The following is a 25,342-nucleotide window of genomic DNA, read 5'->3' on the forward strand; positions in this document are numbered from 1 at the left end:
ATGGGGTCAGTACAAGTGTTCTTTGGTAGTTCAGGTGGTGATGCAGAAGCTGAATCCTGCTACAGGACAAATGGTTTCCAACACATTCTTCTTCCGATCGAGTACAACGCTGGTGCTCAACACCATGGAGCTGAGGGACCTTCTCAGTAGGATGATTGCTCAGATTAACGCTCGTCTTGATGATTTCGTTCGTCATGGATCAGGTTGGGTAGTTGAACGGATTTCCTGTTTACACATCGAAATGTCACGCTACTGTGTACTTGGAGGAAGTTCGTACATCCCCTTGCCACCGGAGTTGAAGTCGAAGAAGGCCATTGTTAACGTGCAGAACACTGACAACAAGTGTTTACTGTAAGTATAGCAGTGGGGTTTCAGTGTGGTGATACGGTGTATGGATTGAACTGTATACCGCCTGTCCATGTCTTATGTCATCCGTACTTTAGATGGTCAATACTGGCTGCTAAATTTTCGGCAGACAAGTCTCATCCATGTCGTCAATCGTCGTACGCAGAACATGCGGATACTGTGGATGTGAGCGGCATCGAGTTTCCAGCAAAACTGGAAGACATACCAGTCATCGAAAGACTGAACGACGGTCTTTACATCAACGTCTTCGGATATGAAGAGAAAGTCATATATCCGTTAAGAATTTCTCAGCATCCGCAGACCGCCATCAATGTATTGCTCATCCAAGACGAACGCAATGACGTGGAGGTGCAGCACTGGGTGTGGATAAAATCATTCAGTCGTCTTGTTGCTACTGGAGCACGTCGAGCACATTTCGTCTGCTTCAGATGTCTCTCAACACACGTCACGGAGAAGGCATTGAATAATCATATGATGTACTGCAGTGAACATCCTGAAGCCACGGTGAAGATGCCAAAGGCTGGTGATAGAGTGATGTTCAGGAATGTGAACAAGCAGCTTCAAGCCCCATTTGTAAGTAGAACATTTAATCAAGGTGAACACACTGTGGTCTGTTTTTTTTTTTTTTTTTTTTTTTTTTTTTTTTTTTTTTTTTTTTTTTTTTTTTTTCTTTTCTTTTCTTTCCTGCACATGTTTCTTGACTCTGATTGTTCACCTTTCTGCTGTTTTACTCGGTGTTGTCTCTGCAGCTATTCCTAATTCTCTATCTGTCTTTTCCGCTGTTTTACTCGGTGTTGTCCCTGCTGCTATTCCTACTTCTCTCTCTCTCTCTCTCTCAAATGCAGGTGATCTATGCCGATTGTGAGGCTTTCATAGAACCTCTGTCCGCTGACAATAAAATCGGTCATTCGACATTCCAAAAGAACAAGCATGTAGCCTGTTCCTGTTCGTACATTGTAGTACGATCTGATGGCGTCGTCACGAACCGTTTCTTCTACCGTGGAGAAGATTCTATGTTCTGTTTTCTGCTGTCACTTGAGCAAGAGGAGGAGATTATCCGTGATGAGCTTCTAGCATGTAATGCTGGTCAAATGATCATTTCAGAAAGTCAGCAACGTGAATTTGAAACGGTAGTCTCCTGTTGGATCTGTGGTGAAGCGTTGGGTAGCGATCGTGTACGTGACCACTGTCACATCACCGGTGCTTATCGTGGTGCAGCACACAACCATTGTAACCTGAACATGCGGATTGAGCCGTTCAAGATCAAGATTCCTGTGATCTTTCATAACTTGAAGGGATACGATTCTCATCACATCATATCTGCCATTGGGAGAACGTCCATTGATGAGATTACGTATGTGAACGAGAAAGGACAAGAACGGGTACGTTACATATGCGTGGTGTGTGTGTGTGTGTGTGTGTGTGTGTGTGTGTGTGTGTGTGCGTGTGCGTGTGTGCGTGTGCGTGGATCATGATGTTTTTCTAAGAAGGAAGATCATTACTATGTTGGTACTCATATTCACGTTTATATGATTGATATTCATCTTTACAGCTGCACCTTAAAACTGTGTCTCCTCTTTTTCTTTCTTCTCAGACCAAGCGTCTCGGTGCTATCAAAGTGATTCCCATCAACAGTGAAAAATATGTCACATTCGGATGGAGACAGTTCCAGTTCATCGACAGCCTGGCATTCTTGAACACCTCCCTAGACCGGTTGGTTTCGGCTACACCACCAGATGCATTCGCCCTTCTATCCGCACGATTTCCAGACGAGGATGAACGCAAACTGTTGACACGAAAGGGTGTCTACCCGTATGAATATATGGGGTCGTACGACCAATTCGAAGAAACGCGTCTACCACCCAAGGATGCATTCCACTCAACGCTAACGAACACGGTGAGTAGTGTGACAGATATAGTAGATCTTTCTCTCTTTCTTTTTTCACCACCTTACTTCGAAGTACTAAAATAAGACAAAATGTGTTTGAACGCTTCCTGCAGCTTCATACTAAATAATTGATTGTGTGGGCGAACTACTAAAATAAGTTCGTTGATTTGTTTTTCTTTTTGGTGTACATTTTCTATTCCCTAGGGTATCAGTGATGAAGACTATGCCTATGCGCAAACAGTATGGACTGTGTTTGACTGTGAAGATCTAGGAGACTATCACGACCTCTACCTGGAGACTGATGTGCTGCTGTTGGCTGACGTTTTCGAAAACTTCAGAAGAACTGCTCACGCAACCTATGGATTGGATCCCGCTAATTACCTCACCTTACCGGGATTTGCCTGGGATTCGCTGCTGAAAATGACGAAGGTGTCCCTTCATCTCATTTCCGACATTGACATGTTCAACTTCATTGAGCATGGCAAAAGAGGTGGCATAAGCATGGTGTCCGCTAGACACGCCACCGCCAACAACAGATATCTATCGGAATACAATCCAGACGAGCCGTCAAGCTTCATCCAATATTTAGATGCGAACAATCTATATGGATGGGCCATGTCTCAACCCTTGCCCGTGTCGGACTTCTGCTTTGAAGCAGTGACGGATGATCTTCTGGAGACGGTACTCGATCATCCAATGGACTCTTCGACGGGATACATGGTGGAGTGCGATTTAAGGATTCCAGATGGTGTGCATGACATGATGAATGATTATCCGTTGGCTCCTGAGCAGATGAAGGTGACACGAGATATGCTTTCTCCATATCAGACCCACATGGCAGAGAAACTAATGGTAAGTCATGGTCTATCTGGTGGATATGCTTGTATTAATCTTCTAAGGTTTGTGTATATCTATACTGTACTCTTGTAGGTGACCGGTTTGGAAGCGAAGAAACTGGTACCAAATCTACTACCGAAAGAGCACTATGTTCTGCACTACAGAAACTTGCAGCAGTATGTGTCCTTGGGTGTGGAGATTACAGATGTGCATCGTGTGCTCTCCTTCACACAACACCCATGGATGAAGCCATACATCGACACTAATACTGACCTGAGAAAGCTATCAACTTCTGATTTCGAGAAAGACTTCTATAAGGTGGGTACTCCACATCATGTGTGTGTGTGTGTGTGTATTTAGCGATAGTGTGGGATCTAGTATGTACTGGAAGTGTGAATGACCTGAAGATAACAGTTTTCTTATTGTTGTTTTTCTTGTCTTTTCTTTGTATGCCTGTTTATCGTAGTTGATGAACAATGCTGTATATGGCAAGACCATGGAAAACGTTCGAAACAGAGTAAACATCAAGCTCATTCGTGAACAGGATGAAAAACCACGTCTCCAGAAAAGCATCAACAAACCTTCGTACATCCGCAGTGTAGCCTTTGAGAACGATCTGATAGCAATCGAGTTTGCCAAGACAAAGGTGACTCTCAATAAACCCATTTATGTGGGTACAGCCATCCTCGATCTGTCGAAGCACTTGATGTATTCCTTTTACTATGAAGTTCTCCTACCCCGCTATGGACAAAATGTACGTTTGCTCTACACTGATACTGATAGTCTGATCGTACATATTCAAACGGATGATCTGTACACCGATATGTCAAACAACATAACAGCCTATGACACATCCAACTATTCACCATCCCACCACCTGTACAGCACGGTCAACAAGAAGGTGGTAGGGAAGTTCAAGGACGAACTAGGTGGCAAACCCATCAAGGAGTTCATTGGTTTGCGGAGCAAGATGTACGCATACCGCTGTGAAGACAACGACGACAATGGCAAGCGTGCCAAAGGTGTGCAGAGAAGCGTGTTGAAAAACACCATAACCGTCGATGATTATCGAACATGTCTCGTCGAGGAGTCTCAGCTGAAGCGAACAATGAATGTTCTTCGAAGTCGACGACATTGCATTCACGGAGAGGAGCTACGCAAGATTGCCCTCTGTGGATTCGACAGTAAGCGTTACATTCTGGAGGATGGTATCAACACCCTGGCATTCGGACACAAGGATATTCCAAAGCACTGAGGGATTTCCACACATACTAGAGCATATGTCATATCTTCTCATGAAATACATTGTAAATACTATGCGATTCATAATATTCACGTTAATCCAAAGCATGAGCTACATTGTACATATGAAATGCTAATACTTTTTGAGATCATTCACATCCTTCTTTGTTAACCAGGTATGGAATTTTTCGTCTTGATAACCCCTCCATTTGACGAGCCGACTGTTCTTGTTGTATTTCAACACCTTATCGAATCTCAATCCTGTGTGTCTGGCATGTTGTAGCTCAGCTCCATAGAACTGTCCTTGAATGACTTCTCCCATCAGGTCTTGAACACGATAGGTGTGGGGTACAGTGGGTAGGACATCGTTTACCACGAACACTTCCTCTGTCCAGTTGGGCGTGTACCCTTTCTCGAAATGACGTTTAGCTACAGCCAAACGCACATCATCACCCACTTTGAATTTTGCTGGTGATTGCTTCGAGTGTACGTCTGCATCTTTTGGTTTTCCATCAAGAGAAGCTTTCGTGGGACTCATGCCGATACTGCGATGTTTCGAGCTGTTGTACTTGACCATAAGCTGAGGAAGGACGTCAAGATACTGTGTCGTAGCTTTCTCCGTGAAATGGCGCCACATTCTGCCTTTCAGTGTTCTATTGAAGCGTTCCACCACCACGGCTTTTCCTTCGTTGTGGGTGCTGTACATGATGATGTTGTGATCCTTGACCCATTGCTTCATTGTTGCATTGTAGAACTCCTTGCCTTCGTCTACCCATAGTTTTTGTGGTACCCTGTTCGATGTTTTCAGGATCATGTCGAATGCATCCCTGACAGCAGAGCCAGTTTTGGTTTTCAGGGGTACTGCCCAGGCATAGCGACTGTACAGATCGATGACGGTCAGCAGGAATTTGTAGTTCTTGTTGCTTCGGGCAAACCGTTGCATATCCACTAGATCGGCACTCCAGATGTGATCCACAGACCTGCTCTTCACCTTGCGTCTTTTGAAATGCACTCGTCTGGGTTTGTGCAATTCGTTAGCCAGTTGCGTGTGGAATGGTGTGGACTGCGACTTCTTCTTCTGTCTTCCATCATGAAGTGCTTTTTGCACTTTCGTATCCCACAAGGCTCCACCACCTCGCAAGACACCTAAACTGAGAACCAGTTGATCGTTTTCCAGCTTTTCATCCTCATCGAAGACTCTTCGGAAAGTTCGAAGTGCTTCATCCAGACCATATTTGGAAAATAGCTTTCCCATCAATATGGCATACCATCCACATACTGCTGTGCTTCTGTCTTGAACGGCTTGGGTGTTGGTGATGATCTTACAGTCTGCATAGGCTTCTTTAAAGAAATCGCACAGTGCAGGTTCAGTGTAATCTTGCTCCATAGTGTATAGACTGCGTCCGAAACTGTCAAAAACCAGGATCACGTTTTGCTCGCGACACACGGTCAACCAATGATGTCCACCTTCCGGTGCATCGTACACCGGTAGAACGTTGTCGGTGTTGACGATACAAAAGTCTCCATTGTTCAAGGGTGGTAAGAGGTCGTAACTTGTACACCCCACGAACCCTCCAACACCATTCAATCTTCCTTTGATGTCGGCACTGCTGAGAGGGTAGTCCATTCTTGATCATAGCCTGAAAATTTTCGCGCACGTGATCACATTGAACGTCCACTCAGGATATCCTTGATGATACGAGTGATCCTGCTTTTATCCTTCAGAACCTCTTGAATGAATGATGCATCGTCCACCATCACCTTTTGTGCTCTGATCATGAAATGCTCGGGATGGATCAATTTTGCTTCAGTTGTTCTACCATACGTAGAAGTCATATCGTTGAGATCTTGAAACTTGAGCTGCGATCCTGGTACAGCTAGCACTAGGGTGGCTAGTTCATGAATCTTTCGTTCTGATCGAAGGAATCCATCGACATGTTTGTGGATTCCCACCGCACCCGCTATGGTTGCAAATGGGTACCTGGACATGTAGATGCGATTCGTCTCGTTGACCAGAGTAGTGTAGTCGTTCATCGTCTGTGTCTTCAGGGCATCCGCAGCCGCTTCCACCCGACTCCTGAACCTCAGTCGATCTTCATCGTAGAGTTGCAGCAGTTGTGATCGGCTTGTGAAATAGTTGCTCTTCAAAAAGGTTGCCGGTATATTTGTATGTCGGAGGAAACTGTCCAGGATTTGTAGGATCCATCGGTCAAATTCGTGGTCTTGTAATAGATTGAAAGGCACTGATGTTAAAGGTGCCTTTCTCTTCTTCCTGACATCTGCAACGGAATCGCGAACTTGATCGGTAGTGGAATCATAGTTGAGTATGTTGGATGCAATCACATTTCTCACAGACGGGTAACTGATGTGATCGGGATTGTTTTTGAAGTGGGCGTCATATAGACGCTTTACTCGCGGATCAGCTTGCAGTTCCAACAGGGTGGAGGTGCTCAAACTGTGATCTGGCACTTGGGAAAGAACTTTCTTGACGCTTTTCAAGTAGGTATTGTAGTTATTACCTCCTTTTTGCCGCATGAGTGGTGGTATACCGAGAACTTCCCACGAATTTACTCTCTTCTTGAGGATGTGTTGAGGATGTTTCGACATAAACTGCAAGGTTTGCAACCTTTTACGCTTGGGTATCGAGAAGGATCCCTTTCTGGACCCCACCCTCTGTATACTGCTCGGTAGCCCATTTGAGAATTTCACCGTAAGATGCTCCATTCTTATTCATGATTGGAATTTTTTTTCAATGTTTCGGCTAACTTTTCGGCTAACTTTTCGGCTAACTTTTCGGCTAACTTTTCGGCTAACTTTTCGGCTAACTTTTCGGCTAACTTTTCGGCTAACTTTTCGGCTAACTTTTCGGCTAAACACGCACATCAACGAGGTTTTTATTCAAAAGTCACCTTTAATGCAGTGTCTTCGCAATACGTGTAGTACTGATTAGAAGAGCAATCAATGGTTAGGATAGGTCTGCGACACACCGCCAATAACTTCTCATACAATCTAAAGATAATGGATGACTTCGTGCACAGACCACCAAACAGAGTATTGAGATAACGCTTGATATTGCTTTTATCAGTGAAGCGAAATAGATACATAAAGTTTGCATTGATCTTCATGTCTTTAATGTTATCAAAGCTCTGAGAGAGAAAGAACACGTTCAACTTATGATGATGACTGTACATGGTGAAGAACTTGTAGAGACACTCTCTTTGACTGCCGTGCTTCAAACCCATCACTCTGATGTCATCAATGATCACATAGGTGTTAGGCTGGAGATCCATGTCTTCGATACACTCGGGCATGGTGCTGTAATGCTTGAAGGATTTGAGGCTTGGGAGACGATACTGATCGGCCGGCGTGTTGGAGATGACAACTATACGCTCAGGTTGCACGCGTTTCAGGAGCTTGATGAGAAAGTAGGATTTACCCATGTTGCTCTGTCCCAGAAACAATACGTTTTGACCCCAGGATTTCAGAGCAGGAATGATTTCCGTGAACCAATCCTTAGACTCGAACTGAAGACCAGGAATGTGCAGCCCGTGTCGAGCAGTGGCCGTGGTCGGAACATCGTCGTTCCTTACGGGACTAGTCTTTTTCTTCCTCCCGATTTCCTGTCCAAGGAGCGAGATAAAGTCCATGATCAGATGTTGTAGGATGGACCGATGTGAGCGGAACTCATAGAAGACGGTCCTGCACTGTTAATGTTCTGTCGAATTTTTTGAGCAAATGGAGTTTCAGGACGGGTTAGGGATCTACGAGGTGCAGACAGGAACGATGAAGCTTCGTCGAGGGCACGATGTCCTAGTTTTTTGAACAAGGCCCTTCCTTGTTTCTTTATTCCTCGTGCCCTGCGGCCTTTGGAGCGAACTTGACGAGCTGGTTTCTTGGTTTTTCGAGATGCTCGTTGACGAATCTTCTTCGGTGCATGCCGACGACGACGACTTTTAGTGCGCTTCATGGCACCTGCTGAGCTTCCCTTCCTTACTCCTCTGCCGAATATTTTATCCATTACGTTGTCACCCAGTGATGCCATGGTACCCATGGCCAAGGGAGCAGCCAGATTCGTCAGGAGTGGTATGGCCTTGGCGGCTAATCCTGGTGGAATGGCTAGACCTCCTCGGTGCATGGCAGGGTTGTAAGCTGTTTTCATTTGCGCTTCCACAATGTCTCCGGACTCTCCTCTCCCCAAAAGCATGGGAAGAAGTGTCATTCCTGCCATGGCAGCCAGGGGTCCAAGTCCACCGCGTTGCATTGCATCTTGTTTTGTCGTGGGTTCCGCCATCTGCTTTTCCATCTCATCCGGTCCAGCACCGATTAGGTTTTTCCAGAAGCTCTTTTTCCAGAAGAATCCACCGTGTTGTCGACTCGATGTTTTCAAATCACCACCGTAGACACGATGTCTGGTCTCCAGGTCACCACCTTCCATGATGCCCTTTTACTACTAGGTCGGAATTAATTCATACAACTTCGGCTTTGATACCTTCATCTTTGCTCATGGTGTACAAGTACTTGTCCATGCAGAGAAGGTTGACTTTGATCGAGGCACCATTTTCGCTAGGTCTCCTCACGGGGGCGTTTGTCACGTCGCTAAATTGATAGTCGATGGACAGATTTCCTCTCGATCTTGGATTGTCTGTGGTCCGATCCAGATTCAAGTTGATAGGCACCATAAAGTAGTGATTGCAGTAATCTGCAGCGGTGATGGGGATTTGCGTTCCATACGTCTTGCCGAAAAAGTCTTGAACCAGATTGTAGCCACGCAGGTAGGAGGATTTGTTGTAATCGTAGAAGTATTGCCCTTCAGTATTACGACTCACATCCCACTGGAACTTGAGCGGGTTGTCAAAGAGCGTCTGGTCGTTGACAGTGACACGAAGTTGACTGAGATTTGCATGAATCATGGCCAGTCTGTTCGAAGAATGCGATGCTTGGCCTCCAGCCAATGCTGGCTGTGTACCATGAGTCAAATCTGTGAAGAACAGGATCATCCTGCGTGGAATGTCCGCATTGTGAAGCAGTTCCAGTGTACCAGCATCATCTGAAATGCTCTTTTGTATGAGACGAGGGCACCACGTGTGGAAATAGAGTTGTTTGGGAAGGCGTACACGATCGGTGAGATTGGGTTCCATGCGATAGGTAGTGTACACAAAGTCCAATTGGAGTAGATCGATCTCAATATCACCGACGCTCAGAGCACTGTTGGCACCACCGCCTTGATCGCTAAGCATGATGTATCTGGAAAGCTCGGATTGTGGCAGATCAAAGCGAAGCTTCACCTGTGTACCCGGGGGTAACCAAGCATCGTCCTGATTGAAAAACGGTAGGAAGGGTCTCAGCTTGTACTGAAACCGTCCAACAGCTGCACGAAGTGCATTTTCCTGAACCGTGTTGGAGAAGCCTTCGTTGGTGACAAGCTCGACGGTGGGTGCACGCCTGAGTGTGAAATCATCGACGAAATCCGGTGCTTGTGCTGCATTAGCGTTTGCAGCGTTTGTTTCGAAGGCATAGCCATGCTTACGCTTCACACCAAGTTGATAGGGCGTTAAATCCACACCTCTCAATGCTCTTTGCGGATCCAGTTTCTGTAGACCGTAGAGATCCGAGTCCACGTACTGAAGGCGTTCGCTGCTGCTTTCCATTAGACTGAGGATGTGCTGAACCATTTGCATGTCGGCAACTTTACTCGATTGCGTGACCTCTGTTCCGTTGATCTCCACTCGAATGTTCTTGAACCACGAAAAGGCTGGTGACGTGGTGCACACCCATCGCGTGTAGTCTCCAGGCTGGTTATTGAGATTGTTTTTGACACTATAGCGCATTTTCACGATGAAATAGCTCTCCCCCAGAGCAATGAAATTCGGCGACGAGATGTCTAGTTCATTGTTCAGGGATGGTGGTGATCGATCTGCTGTGGAAAAGAGTCGTACTCCGCGTCTACCCTCAAGCAACGAGAGTTTCTTCTCCGTCCTGTCGAGGATGTTCTTCTGAACGATCTTCGTGTTGGTCAGGAGTCCCGTGAAGGACTCCGGAGCTTGTGGTGAGTATATCTCCTGTGCCATTCTTGCGAGTCACATTATAATAGGGGTGAATTTTTTTCAAAGATCCAATATCCAGTGTCTTGCGAAAGTCGTTCATCATCGATATCAATCGTTGATGCTCCTCGTTAGTGAGCTTCCCATCTTCCAGAGTAATGCCCAATTCCAACATGAACGAGTCTTCAGCTCTCTCCATCTGCTGCAGTTGTTCAATACACTTGACAAGCTGACGTTTGGTGTCGAGAACGTGTTTACCAATGCATGCCATGATCACACCGATAATCGTGCTACTGATGGCGATGATTCGAATGCGATGTTCTCCAGATACAACACCACTCCCTTGAAGGATATTGAGAATGGTTTGAATGAGTATGAGAAAGGACAAGATTGCAGTGTTGTAAATTACGTACTTCTCCCGGCAACGCACCTTTTCGCTCTCCAATTTCTTTCGTTTTGCTATATCCTCCACCATGTCACGCACGTGACGGACACGAACATCTGGAAGATCCATCTAAGTAGTTGTGTTGGTGATCCGAAGATCAAGGTAGACGGGATATCCGGAAGTAATGTGTTCACCGGTGTTGAATTTCAACCAGAACGAAATGCTAGTCACGTTTTCGTGTGGAAGCAGCAGTCGTTTGTCTTCTTTCCCGAACACGTAGTTATTCAAACCGTTGAGGGTTTGAATAAGAAAAGTCTTCAGCACCCTCGAATCAGTATTGTCTTCGTACTCCACAGCAGGTCCAATGAGGTCGGTGTAGAGCAGGACAAGTCTTCTGCCTTTCGTCAGATCCACAGCGAACGGGAACGTGTGAGATCCCTCGATCGTGTATGGCTTGAGAATAGTGCCCACACCCAGCACCAATGCGGGTGAGTCCTTCTTCAACAAGCACCGTTTATTCCTGGGTACCGAGACACTTATGCGGCTGGTGTGACGAGAGTAGGAAAACACAATGTCTCCGTGTCCTGCTCGTTTCAGAGTGGTATTGATAATAGACACCAAATCGTCTACATCGCTGTATGTTCCCGTCTTGATGGAAAGTCTATCCTCTTCTTCTTCTTCTTCTTCTACACCATGTACCACATAGAGTTTGTTCGTTGCCTCGTCTATGTTCTCAAAGTGTACTTCAAACTGAGCCGATTCAACATGCAGGACTTTATCACGCGTATCGAGCTCCTTCACATTTAGAGTAAAGTTCGGTTTGTGCAATCCCCTGCTCACGCCCGACGTGTTGTTCGCCACTGTCAATATCACAGACATTCTGGTGTTGTGATGACACTCACTATAGATAGGTTTTATTTTTCATTTTCATCTCAAGAATGTAGTGTAGCATGTGTGCTATATATTATGTACAATCAAAGTAGCACTTTCATATATCGTAGTGTGCCATGAGTTCTGTGTGGATACGCTGGATTGTATGAGAAGATAAACTCTCTGCAAAGTGCAAATGACAGAACAACTTTGATGAAGTGCCGTTGAAGAATTGAGTACCACCAATGCTATAATTGCAATCTTCGATTCCATTGGTTCTGGAAAATGGGACAGTGTCTAAGTTGGAATGTATCAAAATGGAGTTTACGTATAGAGTGAATAGGCCTTCTGAATTCCGAGCGTAACTTATGACACACTTTGTACCCAAGAGATCCGTCATGCTCGACACAGGTTTATCCAAAGCCGCCGATAATTGGCTGACTACAGACGAAACGGGTATGTTGAATGATGAATGGCCGGGACGCGTGAAGTAGTTGCCACTTATGTGGGTGGCAGTGAACAACACGTACAAACTATCCAAGCTGAAATTTCCGACAGTATCGATATCGAATGCCTTCAATGCCATGTTTCTAGGGTCAGGTGCGTCCACTTGAATTACTTGGAACATTGCAAAAGACATGTTGTCGTGAAACAGATTGACGAATCGTTCTCTAATGGAAACTTGGCTGGGTTGTGTAATGTTGAGGTAGAAGTGATCGTCTCGGAACATGTCGATGCTGTTCACGTTGATTCTCTTGTCCTTCATGTCAACGAGATTTCCCCCTCTGTATCTGTTTCTGCTCACCCTGGTGACGGATTCAAATCTGCTAGGATGAGAGTATATGTAGAGGTAGGCGTTTCTCCGAATGAGAGGTAGTAGATGAAACGGATCGGATAGGTTCTGATTTGATTGCGGACCCACGGGACCTCTGGTTCCTGGAGGACCTATGGGGCCGACGATTCCTTGGGGGCCCACGGGACCTCTGTTTCCTGGAGGACCGGTTGGACCGATGGTTCCTTGGGGACCCATGGGACCTGTGGTTCCTTGATCACCTTGCACACCACGTTCACCTTGTGGGCCGTCTTGTCCATCTTCTCCTCTAGGTCCAATCTCACCTTCAGGCCCGACCAATCCACGTTCTCCACGTGGTCCAACTTCACCTCTGGGACCTTCTGGACCAGGTATTCCTTGATCACCTTTTTGACCGCGTTCACCACCTTGCCCATCAGCTCCTCTAGGTCCAGTCTCGCCTTCAGGACCGATCAATCCACGTTCTCCACGTGGACCAGCTTCACCTCTTGATCCATGAAGCCGACCGAAAGCCATCCATTTCGAGCTGAATTTCTTGTACACGATGAGCGTGGTTGCATCGAGATAGAAGTCACCATTTCTCCCTACAGAGTTCAGTGGCATGCCACCTCCGCTAAGCCATCCCAATCCCCGATCACCACGAGGTCCTTTCATCTTGCGCACAGTGTCCATACCAGTTTGCAATCTCGATGATGCTTGTTGGATTTCATTCTTGACCCAACCGGCAGGGACAGCACATGTCAAAGAACTATCATCGTACGCCAAATTACAGATGGAATGCTCATTCATGTCGAGGTTAGCATCCATGGACACGGATCCATCTGTTTTCACGTGCAGCTCATCAGCTGCTATGGCTTGATCTGTGTAGCGCGTAGATCTGTTTTCCACATCTTCCACTTTGCTCTCATCGGCTTTCACCTCTTTCAGTTTCTCCACATCATGAACCAAGGTGTTTTCGGTGTCATCGTTCCCCACAACTGATTGTATTTCGGTAATATCATTCCGCATGCTTTGCATGTGCTTGAGGGAAGTCTCCTCCCCATCACTCCTATGGAAATGCGTAGCCCAGTACGCCATCTTCACACACACACACACACACACACACACACTGTTCTAATTATGATAGGAAATATTTTCTTTCTCAAATAAATCATTATGATACTCATGTGTGCTAGTGGTAATCTAATGAAGCGATGATATGTTAGCAAGAGAGAGAGAGAGAGAGAGAGAGAGAGAGAGAGAGTGAGAGATCATGAAAAAAAAAAAAAAAAAAAAAAAAAAGGGTTAGGATATAAAGTCTTTCTGATCAATCAATGTGGTAAGATAGACTAAGCATTTAGCAGATTCAAGTCCAGTGAATTGTCCGGTAGGGTGTCAGGGAGAGACGCTGCCGCCGCCACCGTTGTGTCAAACGCAATGTCAGCAGTCACGTTGTCAGCAGTGCTCCACTTCTTGAGGAATGCAATCACCAGTCGAGTCAATTCAGCCTCGGGAAGGTCTTGCACGGTGTCGTGATCCCTTTCACAAAACCGTGAGTCTACAAACATCAGGGGGATTGCCGAAAGCCATGCCTTGAATTCGCACTTCTCCCTGTTGAAAGATATAGTGGAAGGATGCAGATAGAGCTGACACTCTTCGTTCATCGGGAAGTTGGGCACACCCTTGGTTGGCTTGAGATACAAAGCAGTCACACTCTTCCCTTGGTACATTGCAGGGAAGATGTTACTCCGTATCCTGTTGATATGTGGAGATCTCACGGCACGTCTCAAAGGTGTTGAGGTCTTCAGGAAGAATTGAATGAGATCGTCTTGTGAAGCCTGGACGTACAGCTTAAGTTGACCAAAGCGTCCTTCACATACCGTGCCATTGACAAGCATGCCCGGTAAATCACCGCGCGTATAGTAGAAATCGGTGCCAGGAGCAACATGATAGTCGTGGGCGGTCTTGCTGTACATTGCTTGAACACACTCTGCTGCCCCATCCGTAATAATGGTGGCGACACCTGGTAGTATGGTAGGACGAGGAGATGGCATCTTGATCTTAGGCAGAGGCTCCAGATTCGGATTACGGCTAGCACGTCGCTTGTAGAGACCGGGTTTCTTTATCGTCTTGATAGCGAACGGGTCAATACCCAAACAGTCCACAACATCTTCACCAGCAACAACAGCATCAGTGGCCATCATGATATCAGTCACGAGAGATCCAGAGAGATCCAGAGGGAGAGAGAGAGAGAGAGAGAAGGCTTGAGCAACGAAACAACAAAGGCAGTTGTGAGTGAATGGAGGACTGTGCTTGCACATATATACCCTTTTGACCGCCGCCGAGTTTGAAATAACATCCTATGGGAGGTGACGACCTTGGAGAACACGGTGAAATTGTTCAAGAATCAACCAATCAGAGGACACGGTGAGCAGATGATAAGATTTAACCAATCACAGCACGACTTGCACTTGACCTGTCGGAACATGTCTCGGTCATGACTGAACGTGTCTCGACCATGTCTCAGAACAGGTTCCCGAGAGTGTAAATCTCCAACGCATTGCTAACATCGATGACGTACTGCAGTCTTGGTAAATTGATAGAGTATGTTGGCAAGATCAGGTGGGAGAGAGGTCACGTGATCTACTAAATAATCCAGACTGTAGTCATGCCAACAATAGGCATCTATTAGAAGATGCATCATGGACAGGTCTGCAGGTGACATCAAGGACAAATTAACTTTCAGAGTGTTCAGCTGTCTAGCGGACAGAGGACCCTTGATGTGTTCCATGAGATGTAGAAGAAACATCAGTGGAAAACATGATGGAAGAGGTTGTGTAATGCGGCTGCTTCTCAACCATGATACATTACTGCGCGGTAAAGAAGAACGCAGTGTGCGCACTGCATCATGATCCTCATGAAGTATACACGATAATGCTATTGCATAGTTCATGCTTTTATAGCTGCTGGACTTCTTCATTGCTTGCAGTGCCTCTTGAACAGGGTGAAACTGTGCATGCGGTAAAGTGAAGTCGATCTTGTTGAGAAAATGTACAAGATGACGATTCACACCTTGAATGCGATCGGAATCCGTGTAGGTCTTTATGCTAGTACAACGCTCTCTCCACTTTACCTCGGGCATGTAAATGTCAGCCATTACCAATCCACACTGAGAACAAACTCTATGACCAGCATGCTCAACTTGTTCTTCACGATGATAACACACTTCTTCACTTTCCTCTATCTCCTTCTTCTTCTTCTTCTTCTTTTCCTCCAGCGCACATTGCTTCTTTGAACGAACATAAGCATACAGGATCTCAAATTCAGAATCCATTTTCACTGCACCACAACAACTTGAAACTGACTGGATCATCATTCAAGAACACACCTTTTATACTTACATAATCATGACACCATATTACCTTATTGTTTAGGGTAGAGCATAACACCCCAATACATATTTTCAATAATACCCCCTTTTTTTTTGAGGTAGGGGCACCCCCTGGCACATATTTTTATCCGCAAAAAAACCGGGCCAAAAATAATTTTCACCGCAAAAATGGGGTACTATTAGTACCCCATTTTTCAATAATACCCCATTTTTTGGGACCCGGGCGCCCCCTGGCCCAGAACCCGCTCGTACATTCCTACTTACAGGCAATGAAAGTCATCGTTGGGCCAACATGACCAGCCTTCAGACATGAGTTCTCAGAGACCTTCGCTCATGATCATGGTATTCACCCTTGGCTACAATCCTGCAAAACACGTGAAAAGAATGCAGCAAAACAAACTGGATGTTATAAAGAAGCAATTTAGGAAAACTAAGCCTATCGTATTTGTAGTACAGTGAAGCTAAGATGCAACACCCAGCAGGCAGGCAAACTTGCTAATATCCGATGAATTAGCATGCCTGGTCATGGCACACCGGGTACAAAATATGCAACCAGCATAACGTTTCCACCAGTATTGATAATCTATCGTAACGTTATTATCAAACTACATAACTGCTAAGAATGTGCAACTACTAACATAAGGTGCGATCGGCTTCGAAATCCAATGATTATGCGCAAGCGAGCATATATTTCTACATGTGCCATGTAGATAGAGTGTTTCATCAGGTTCAGTAGGCATGGATCCACAGTTCATTGTTCTGCTTCAACTACCGTAGCTGTGATGTACAAGTTTTGATCTCTGGCTACGCATGATGGTATTAATGAGCCCAATGGCCCACAAAAACCGAAGTGATGAAACTTTCTGCCGTGGGCAGAGGGATCATCGAGTTGCCCACTCTTGGTAATGTACTCATGCCATTACCAACTATCAGTGCACAAGTACTGCTACGCCCTCACTATGATCCATTGCAACAATATCACCAGGCACATGCATGCTACTGCACCCATTAAACCAAGAGTCGCAAATAGGAAAATCTTTGCTGTGAACCACAGCTAGCTATAAGGTGCCTTGAGTCCAGTTTTGTGGTAAAGTTGCACTGCATGATGCACAATACCACATTGAGCGAAATTCTTTTTTTCACATAGCGTGAAGTGTCTCTCGAGAAATGCAATGCACAATGCATAGCACATCGCAGAAAAATCTTGTATTGCACCTGCAGTCTAAAACTGCTTGCCAGCCAGAGCTCTTGAGTCACATGCACCAGCATGCAGGAAGTGATGCCCATCACGTGTCACCCAACCTAGAAGTGAAGCTGGACTCAATTTCCCGTGATACGACCTGTGATGGAGCTGCAACAACCAGCGATGCAAGTTTGCAGTCCAATTATTTGAAACTGGCCCGCTATGTTGCTGAGAACGTACTCAAGGCAACATATGAGAAATTACCTTTCGAAAAAATGTTCGGTACAAACATGGCCGGATATTGTTTAAACTTTACGGTACTGTGTGAAGAAAACAACTATTTTATTGCATAGACTAAAGGAGCTATCCAGCATTATCCATAATTTTCACGAAATGAAAGAAGGATCCTCCTCCACCCCCCCCCCCCCCCCCCGATTGATGTCTGTAATATCAATATTTTTTCGAAACGAAACTCCCCTTGACCCACCCACAAACGAAACTTTTTCTCTTCGTGTAAAAGATCGACAATTATTGACCCGGCATTATCGATAATTTTCACGAAATGAAAAGTTTAGTTATGAGTAACTTGTGACCGTCCCCCACCCCCACCTACTCACCCCTCAACGAAAAATAGCTGGAATGGACTAGTGTTTCAGCTATCAATATTTTTCATTACGAAACCCTTCTTGACCCACCCGCCCATGAACGATTTTTTTTCTCGTTTCAAAGATACTCAATCTGTTAAAGATAGATAATTATGGACGGCCCCTAACGTGCCAGGTTAAAAATGAATGGACCGTAGAAGATTGTTTGTGATATCACACGATCAGAACAGGTGACATCCAACACTACATGGCTGTATACTCGATGTGCTGCATTTACTGGGTGCAACGCAGGGAGTTGTAGCATCTAGGTAGACGGCACAGGCGACTGTAAAGCTAAATGACATGGGGTTCGACCCAGGGGTTCCCGTTTCAGCCACCCTTGGGGCACCATTGGGCAGATCTATACACGCTCGTACATGGTATTGCTAACCTGGGCCGTTCTCAGGGTCAGTAGGTCAAGGCCGTGATCGCGGGTTGCACAGATCACGGAGAACCTCCAAATCCTGAACCAAAATTCTATAAAGTATTGTGTAGTCTCCCTACAGTGTAGGTGCTATGACTCCCTGGTGCGATGTACCTGCTGGTAAATAGACAAATTGCAACCAGGCCATAATTCGGATAGAGCAGACGATCCTGTCCTGGACCCTGTTCCACATTCAAAGTATCTAGACTCATATAGTGAGGGAGGAATATTGTGGTACTGACTCCGATTTTCATGCGCTAAGAAATTATCAAGTACATTGTATATGTAACTGTAAGTGATAATCACTCAAAGTACGAAGCTAACAGTAATATTCACTGGTTAGAGGGAAAGGCACAAACGGGAAAGGTCTGAAGAAAAAATTGACTGTCACCACCAGGATTCGAACCAGGGACCTTCGCTTGAGGCCAGCGGTGCTCTAATCACTGAGCTAAGGTGAAGCCGTCATCCCAGCCGAGATCGTTCAACATTTTATTCAGAATTCGTAACGCACACTAACAACATCAGCTAATGGTATATGTACTCTTTTTCGATTGTACATGCAAGCTCTACCTTGTGATGTTGAGCTCTCTTCGTTTGGTGGGGGTACTCCGATCGTCTAATGTGAACCACAGTCCACCTACAATTCTACATTTGCAAGGTTGTCCAATGTGCATCGGCACGCATTGTACATAACTGTTACAGCAGAGTGTAGATTATCCGCACCCCTCGGGCGCACGCTTTCTCCAGGGGGTTCGGATGGGGAAAATTCGGATAACGGAGCAGTCACACATCCATCTAAGACTTGCACATTCCTTTACGTTTCCATCAGTTCTCACATTCTCTTCACAGGAACTAGACACACTCTAGCTCCTCAATATGAAAACTGGCATTTTGAATAAGTGATTGTTCGGAATAGTGTATCGGCATTCTACTGTACCGTAAAGTCGCGGATAAAAGCCGGGCTTATAAGCACATAAGCCACTTTCTCCATCAGGTTTTAATGCAAACCATGCTTATTATGCACCACTGATATTTTTGCCAGACTTGTATGCCAGGCTTCTACGTGCGACACGCGTAGATCTACCACTGACTACCGGTATGGCAGCAGTTTCACTATGCACTATACATAGCGCATGCACTCTTGACCCACCCGATCCGCGCTTGCATAGAGCAAGGCTTCTACGCGCGCCGGGCTCATATGCATTCGACCCGTTTGATTTTCAGGCTTCTATCTGCGATGTGCTTGTATGCAAACCCGGCTTTTATCCGCGACTTTACGGTATTCATATTCACGCTCTGGAACAGGAGATCCTAGTTCGACTCAGACTGCCCTTTCCATAATACGTTTCCCATGTACTCGCAGTTCTTTTATCGGAACATCTTTTCTTCCCAACCTCAAATCCTGTGCAACACCGGTTGGCTTTCCTCAGTTTCCTGAATGGTGTTACCTCTCAATAGAAGCATGAGTGGCCATTCAATATACCGGTATAGTAAAACATGTCCATAATTATCGGAGAAAGGATCGGATGTGGCTAAATAATTTGAAACTGTCCACCTCTCCTCACTGCTCTTGGCCCACATTTACCACACCATAGCGAGGAAGTTCGTTCTTGGATAGATGCTCTACACCCTCCAGACATCTATCCAAGAACAAACTAGTTACTTCCTCGCTATGGTGTAGTGAATGTGAGCCAAGAGTGCAGTGGTGGGCAGTTGCAAATAATTTTACTACAATGTGCTAAGCAGAACAGAGGCACTAGCACCTGGGTGGAAACTATTCTGCATTTTGAATGCCAGGGAAGGCTGAAGGATACCCATGAAACCACTGTCAAAGCAAACACGAATTTGAAAAGAAGTGCATGCATGGTGGCGGTGGGAAAAAGGAGCCAAGGAAAGTGTGTACATTATTATTTTTGTTGAAAGGATGAGAATTCAAAGAAAGCTGGCTGCTTCCTCTATTTCCATGGTCGGCCAGTGCCTGCAGCACGAACAGTACATTGTATTACATGTATGTGCATAGACAGACAAATAAACACTAACCTGAGCATGGGTACCGCTTGTATTCGTGGTCAGGAAAGTGAAAGTATGAACGAAGGAGAAGAAGATTGTTGACCATGGCGAACAACTGCATATCCAGAGGGCACACGGCTTGCCAGAATGGGTCGGCTACATCTTCGCTAATTTTCTATCCTAACAACATTCAGCTTCGAGGTCAAGGACGACGGCATTTTTGGAAGGAAATTTCGAATTTTGGAGAAGAAGCTTGCTTTCGGAAAAATGTTCCTTTCACGCAAGGCAGCATGCCAGGTCAGGCGTGTGAACCAGGTGAACTGTGTCGGCAGATCGACGTTTACGTTCCAGGCCGACAGTTTTTTGACCAAGCCGTGAATCGCCCTCGCTCTGACTCCCCCGGCTACGAAGGAGTAATTTTACAACTCTTCAGGCCAGCTACAGGTCTCTGATACAGAGCCGCAAGTGACGGATATCGGTCATTTGCAGCCACTACTAAGAGCCTCCTATACCTCTTCTGTGCGTATCTCGCGCCATGTTTGAACAGCACTGCACATGCAAATTTCGCGCGAACGGATTCACGTGACCATAGAGGACTGTAGAAGTGGACTTTTGGCGGCATATCAGTATTTGACCCGGGTCAACTGTCTTCATGTAAACGCTCACCTCTTTTGTCTATCGTACAGACTTTCAACCCGGGCTGAACTCGACCCGGGTTGAAATTTCTCATGTAAACACAGCCTAAGGCTGTGTTTACACGAAATTTCTCATGCAAACACAGCCACCATCGACATCAGATACCGCCGCATTCCGAAAATTCCGAAAAATTTGGTCTACCATGTCTTGTTTTGTCACCTATGGTCTCTTTTCCAGGCTTTACCGGTATTTAACGACTCCCTGCTTTATCGTCTAGCTCTTGAGATGATGTTGAATTTTTTCTTTATCTTAATCTATATTAGCGACAGTTGAAAGTTACTTATTCTGCTCGCCGCAGATTGTTTGTCAATGTAAATCAAACCGTTTTACCATTTCACCCACAAATACACGGAAACCCTCAATAATTTCAACATAGTTCTATCTAAGAGTGCGCGACGTCCTCAATTTTACCTCCGGCCCAGTGACACTGGTCCCTGTTTACCCTCCCCCGTCCACTACATTGTTTGTTTGTTTGTATACTTTATTTGAATTCGCTAATCAAAACGAGCACAGATGTTCAATGACAAGGCAGCGAATATGTTATTATGTTACAGGGAAGGAGGGTTGGGGGAAATAAGGAGAAAAAAGAGAGCGATAAAAATAGGATACGAAGAAGGAAACAGTTCTGTCCGCACATTGAGGGGTTATGAAATGTGTATAAACTATTGCATGCAGAGGTAGTGCGGATTCGAATCCCAGGTTATGTCTTTTAAAAAAAAGGATTTTTTTAAGAATTTATAACATCCCTATGCTTTTTTTTGTCTAGGTCATCAAGGCAAAAAAGCATAGCGTAGGGCCCTGAGCTTCCAAGCTCTCTCGTTTGAATTCGCAGGTCCCACCCCATCCTGGAAGGTATGACCGGTATAGGACATGTCACGACTGCTTTGGCCGCATTGTCCTCGACAATAATGGACCTGAATAAAGAAATAGTGGCAATAAGGGTGGGAAGAGATGATGAAATTGCTTCCTTGAAGCTTGAAATTCAACAGCTGAGGCGGGAAATGGCTGACCTGCGAGATACTAGCGTACACACACAGCACGCCATGCCACACCAGTACAGCGACGTAGTACTAGGAACCGCCACACAAACTGCAAGTGCACGTGCGAGGCTCAGCACCACAACGGGCAGGTCTGTACAAACGTACGGTACACACGCCGGCAGTGGCAGCCTGCCAGGAGAAACGCGTGTGCCACAACCCAACACTACTACAGTAAGTATCGTTTATAAAGTGACGGGATATAATGATATACCGGTTATAGTGATAGAACACGTCAAAATCAAAATCAAATCTGAAAAAATACAGCTAAAATATCACTATATACACTATTATCGGCTATACCGATATATCGCGGCTTATTGTGATGGCCTTCAGGAAGCAAACCATATCAAATGTACAGGAAAATATCGCATATAATGATCAAGAGTGATCTTTCTGCATGCTCTTGTCCGTTTCTGGCTGTGTTGCCTCTCGCGATGATGTTGCCAACTCACGTACACAGCCACTCATGTCTATTTCTGGCTCTACGCAACTCGTTGGACACCGAGTAGATCTACGATCTACCAGTCCGTGCGCCAAGGGGTACTCAACAGTCCGTGCGCCAAGGGGTACTCAAGGGCTGATTTTATTTGCAACCGCGGGAAACGAAGTCACCAAGACGCCTTCATTTGAGGCCTTTGGAATTGGAGAATTTATTTAATTTAGGTATGGCTCTCGTCCCTTCTAGAGAACTAACCAAGACCCTGTGGGGGCAGAAGGAGACTTCTTTGGCTCCGTGAATACACTAGCTATGCGGTGGTCTAGTTAGTTTGAGTGTGTGGTTCGTATTCAAAGTGTTCCAAGCCGCAGTTCACTCGAAGGTCATCGTGGATACGTCTGCACTTGAAAATCAAGGCTGGAAAGGACTGCCTGGTGTGTCCGAACGGTATGTTTTGCACTGAAGGCATTTTTTGTATGAATTGTTGAAAGTGTCTACTTGTTCGAAATGCAAAAGAGATGGTCGTAGATCCTTGGCCCACAACGCCCCACTAAATAAACTATGACCTGTCGTGAAATTATGTGAAATTGATCAACACAATCATCCACAAATTATCCTATGCCAAAGTACTGCAAATGCAAATAATAGCATCCCTTTACCTAGGTCATGTTTGTAGGGCCTTATGTCACATCTTTGCATGATTTCCTCATGCAAATCGTGTGCCTAGCTTCGAAAACACATTGCGCTAAGGGCCGAATATATACCTGTGAATCAGAACAACAGCACTCACTATTGCTTTCATGAGTGGTAATGGTCAGCTGAAAGGAAACTTCTATCCATCAACTCATAAGTAAAGTAATGACTAATCTCCTTGCTGCGCATGTGGTTCCTTCGTATTTACATGTACCGTAAAGTACCGCCAGAGTGCCCCACCATCTCGTCCTTTCGGGGTCGTATTGTGGAGGTGGTCTCCTGTCTGTAGGTTATACGACACGAACTTTGTACACATATTGCACGCTCTGCAGACAATCCGTACCTTCGAGCGGAAACGAGCTCCACACAAAAACCTGCTTAGTGTGACCTTAGTACACTAAGTTGCTCACACCGTACGAACTTCGTTGCACTCTGCCATACGATTTTCCTTTCCCTGGCTGTAAAATATGTCGCGGCAAAATATAGGTGGGGCGCTCTCGCGGTACTTTACGGTATGTGCGCCTCTCTGTGTTCGGTGAATGATTTTGAATATTTGCGCACGACTTCAGGATAGTGCACATTGTGTGGATGTACCTGCGTATGTAATCCTTTCATGATTTAAAAATTAGGAGCCGTGTTTCTCATTACCGTGGACAAGTAAATGTCGGCCAATTACGTAGCGTTTGGAGACTTGCACAAGTACAGTTGCGTGTCAATTATGCGGCACCCGCGGAATAAAATGAATATTCTGGACGACTGAAGCTACACAGCCATTTTGTGTTAACAGATCAGAAAGACAGTACTTCGAAGTACCTGTATTTATCACTAGTATTACCCTGAGACAGTCGTGCTCATCTCTAGAGACTGGCTTGTATTTAACTCAACGTAATGGCAACTTTCATGATGCTGACTGTCTACATTTACTTGAAGTAGGACTATAAATACTTAATATAAGGTCTATAAGCTGTCAGTGCGGTGCTGTTGGATACCCGACATGCCATGTGACTGACCGCCAGATAAACGACATGCGATTGTACCGGTCACAGTGTAGCTGGGTTTTCACGAAAAAATGAAACTTATACGATTGTGAGAAAAGTTCAGAAACCACACTTACACACGTACACACACACACATGCGCGTGCACGCGCACACACACACACACACCTGTCCTGTTCTGTTGAGCCACTACCACAACTTGGCACAAGGATCGCGTCGGCCCCAAAGGGGCAGTAGAGCGAAAGTGAGAGTTGTTGGCTTCGAGTTCACCTATCTCTACGGTGAACGCAACCTCGATCGAAAGTCATGCCAAACGGATTTATCTACCACACGCGCGCGTGCGCGTATACAAAACGGAGGAAGGATTACTTACTCTCCCTGTATGATGTATCTGTTGTATTCGTGAACAATGTCATTGATGTTTTTCCATGCATGTTTTTGAATATGCGAGCATAACTTCCAACATCAAGCGCATTCTTGCTTCTCATCAGCATGTACAAGTTTATGTTGGGCAGTTATGTAGCGTTTGTTTTACCGGCTGCGTTTGTTGGTGCTTGCAGGTCATTGGCATGCTATCTGTTTCACAGAAGCTCGTGTAACAGGTTCACCGTACAGCTATGAATGCAATGTAGCGTGTCGAAGCCACTTCGGTATGACGTGATGCCTAATTTCCTGGTTGCACCAAAATTGCGAGTATGCAAGTGATCGTCAAGCCTGTCCCCTGTACAGTAGCCGTCTTGCCTTGTTACGCCTGGTTCTGACTCTGCGTTCTCGTATACTCCATGCAATGTTACAAGGAATACTGCTCCCTTCTCAAGCAATTCATTGGCAACAAAACGCTCGGCTATGCCCTGTAACTTTGCTGTGCGGTTTGTGCTTTGTCAATGCTGTGTACCAGTTCATGATCTGTGCTTGCTGGTCTATTTGTTTTCTCTCGCACAATTGAGGTGCTGTAGCACAGTGTACATTGTCGATCATCCTGCCCAGGCTCTGATCTCACGTACCACAGTACGGTTTCTCTTGTTGCTCACTGTAATGTGCATGATACAAGCTCCTTGGTACTCCATCATCACCTGGTGCTGTTGCTGCCATTGTTGGACCCTGCTGATATCCTTCTCGCAATGCCCGAACGTTGTTCCAACAAATGCACAACTCGCTCTTAGTTGTCACATTCGGTTTGGTCTCGTTCCAGTCTTTCGAATTGAGTGAGTGCGTAAACTTGTGTGAAGTGGTGAAGCAAAAGCCGTGCGCCGGCAAACATTCAATGTCCGGATGTAATGACGCACCAAGGCGCCGGGACTTGCGTCCAATTCCTGAGTGATTTTTGTGTGCCTAGCCTCTAGGTATCATACCATATTGGTTTGGTTCAACTGTTTTGGATGCCCACTGCAATACCATTCACTGTATTAT

The 25,342-nt window shown here is 45.6% G+C and overlaps 1 protein-coding gene and 1 long non-coding RNA gene across 2 annotated transcripts; both read left to right on the forward strand.

Moving 5' to 3' along the window:
- Nucleotides 1-241: 241 nt before the first annotated feature.
- LOC135827198 (uncharacterized) lies at nt 242-4,346 on the forward strand. The gene is made up of 7 exons (XM_065339725.1): nt 242-351; nt 444-939; nt 1,212-1,748; nt 1,961-2,263; nt 2,459-3,106; nt 3,185-3,409; nt 3,558-4,346. The coding sequence occupies exons 1-7, from the start codon at nt 242-244 to the stop codon at nt 4,344-4,346; spliced, it is 3,108 nt and encodes a 1,035-aa protein (XP_065195797.1).
- Nucleotides 4,347-22,440: 18,094 nt separating this feature from the next.
- LOC135827549 (uncharacterized) lies at nt 22,441-25,120 on the forward strand. Its single transcript, XR_010555493.1, has 2 exons — nt 22,441-22,690; nt 24,493-25,120. It is a non-coding gene; the product is annotated as an uncharacterized LOC135827549 (long non-coding RNA).
- Nucleotides 25,121-25,342: the final 222 nt, after the last annotated feature.

This window comes from Sycon ciliatum, chromosome 11 (assembly GCF_964019385.1).
Source record: "Sycon ciliatum chromosome 11, ocSycCili1.1, whole genome shotgun sequence".
Lineage (NCBI taxonomy): Eukaryota > Metazoa > Porifera > Calcarea > Leucosolenida > Sycettidae > Sycon > Sycon ciliatum.

What these genes read in the sequence shown, in the direction of transcription:
- LOC135827198 (XM_065339725.1), top strand. Translation starts at nt 242, where the DNA reads ATGTCACGCTACTGTGTACTTGGAGGAAGTTCGTACATCCCCTTGCCA. An exon ending in ACGAGAAAGGACAAGAACGG is followed by an intron (nt 1,749 to 1,960) that starts GTACGTTACATA and finishes CTTTCTTCTCAG; the next exon opens with ACCAAGCGTCTCGGTGCTAT. An exon ending in ACATGGCAGAGAAACTAATG is followed by an intron (nt 3,107 to 3,184) that starts GTAAGTCATGGT and finishes GTACTCTTGTAG; the next exon opens with GTGACCGGTTTGGAAGCGAA.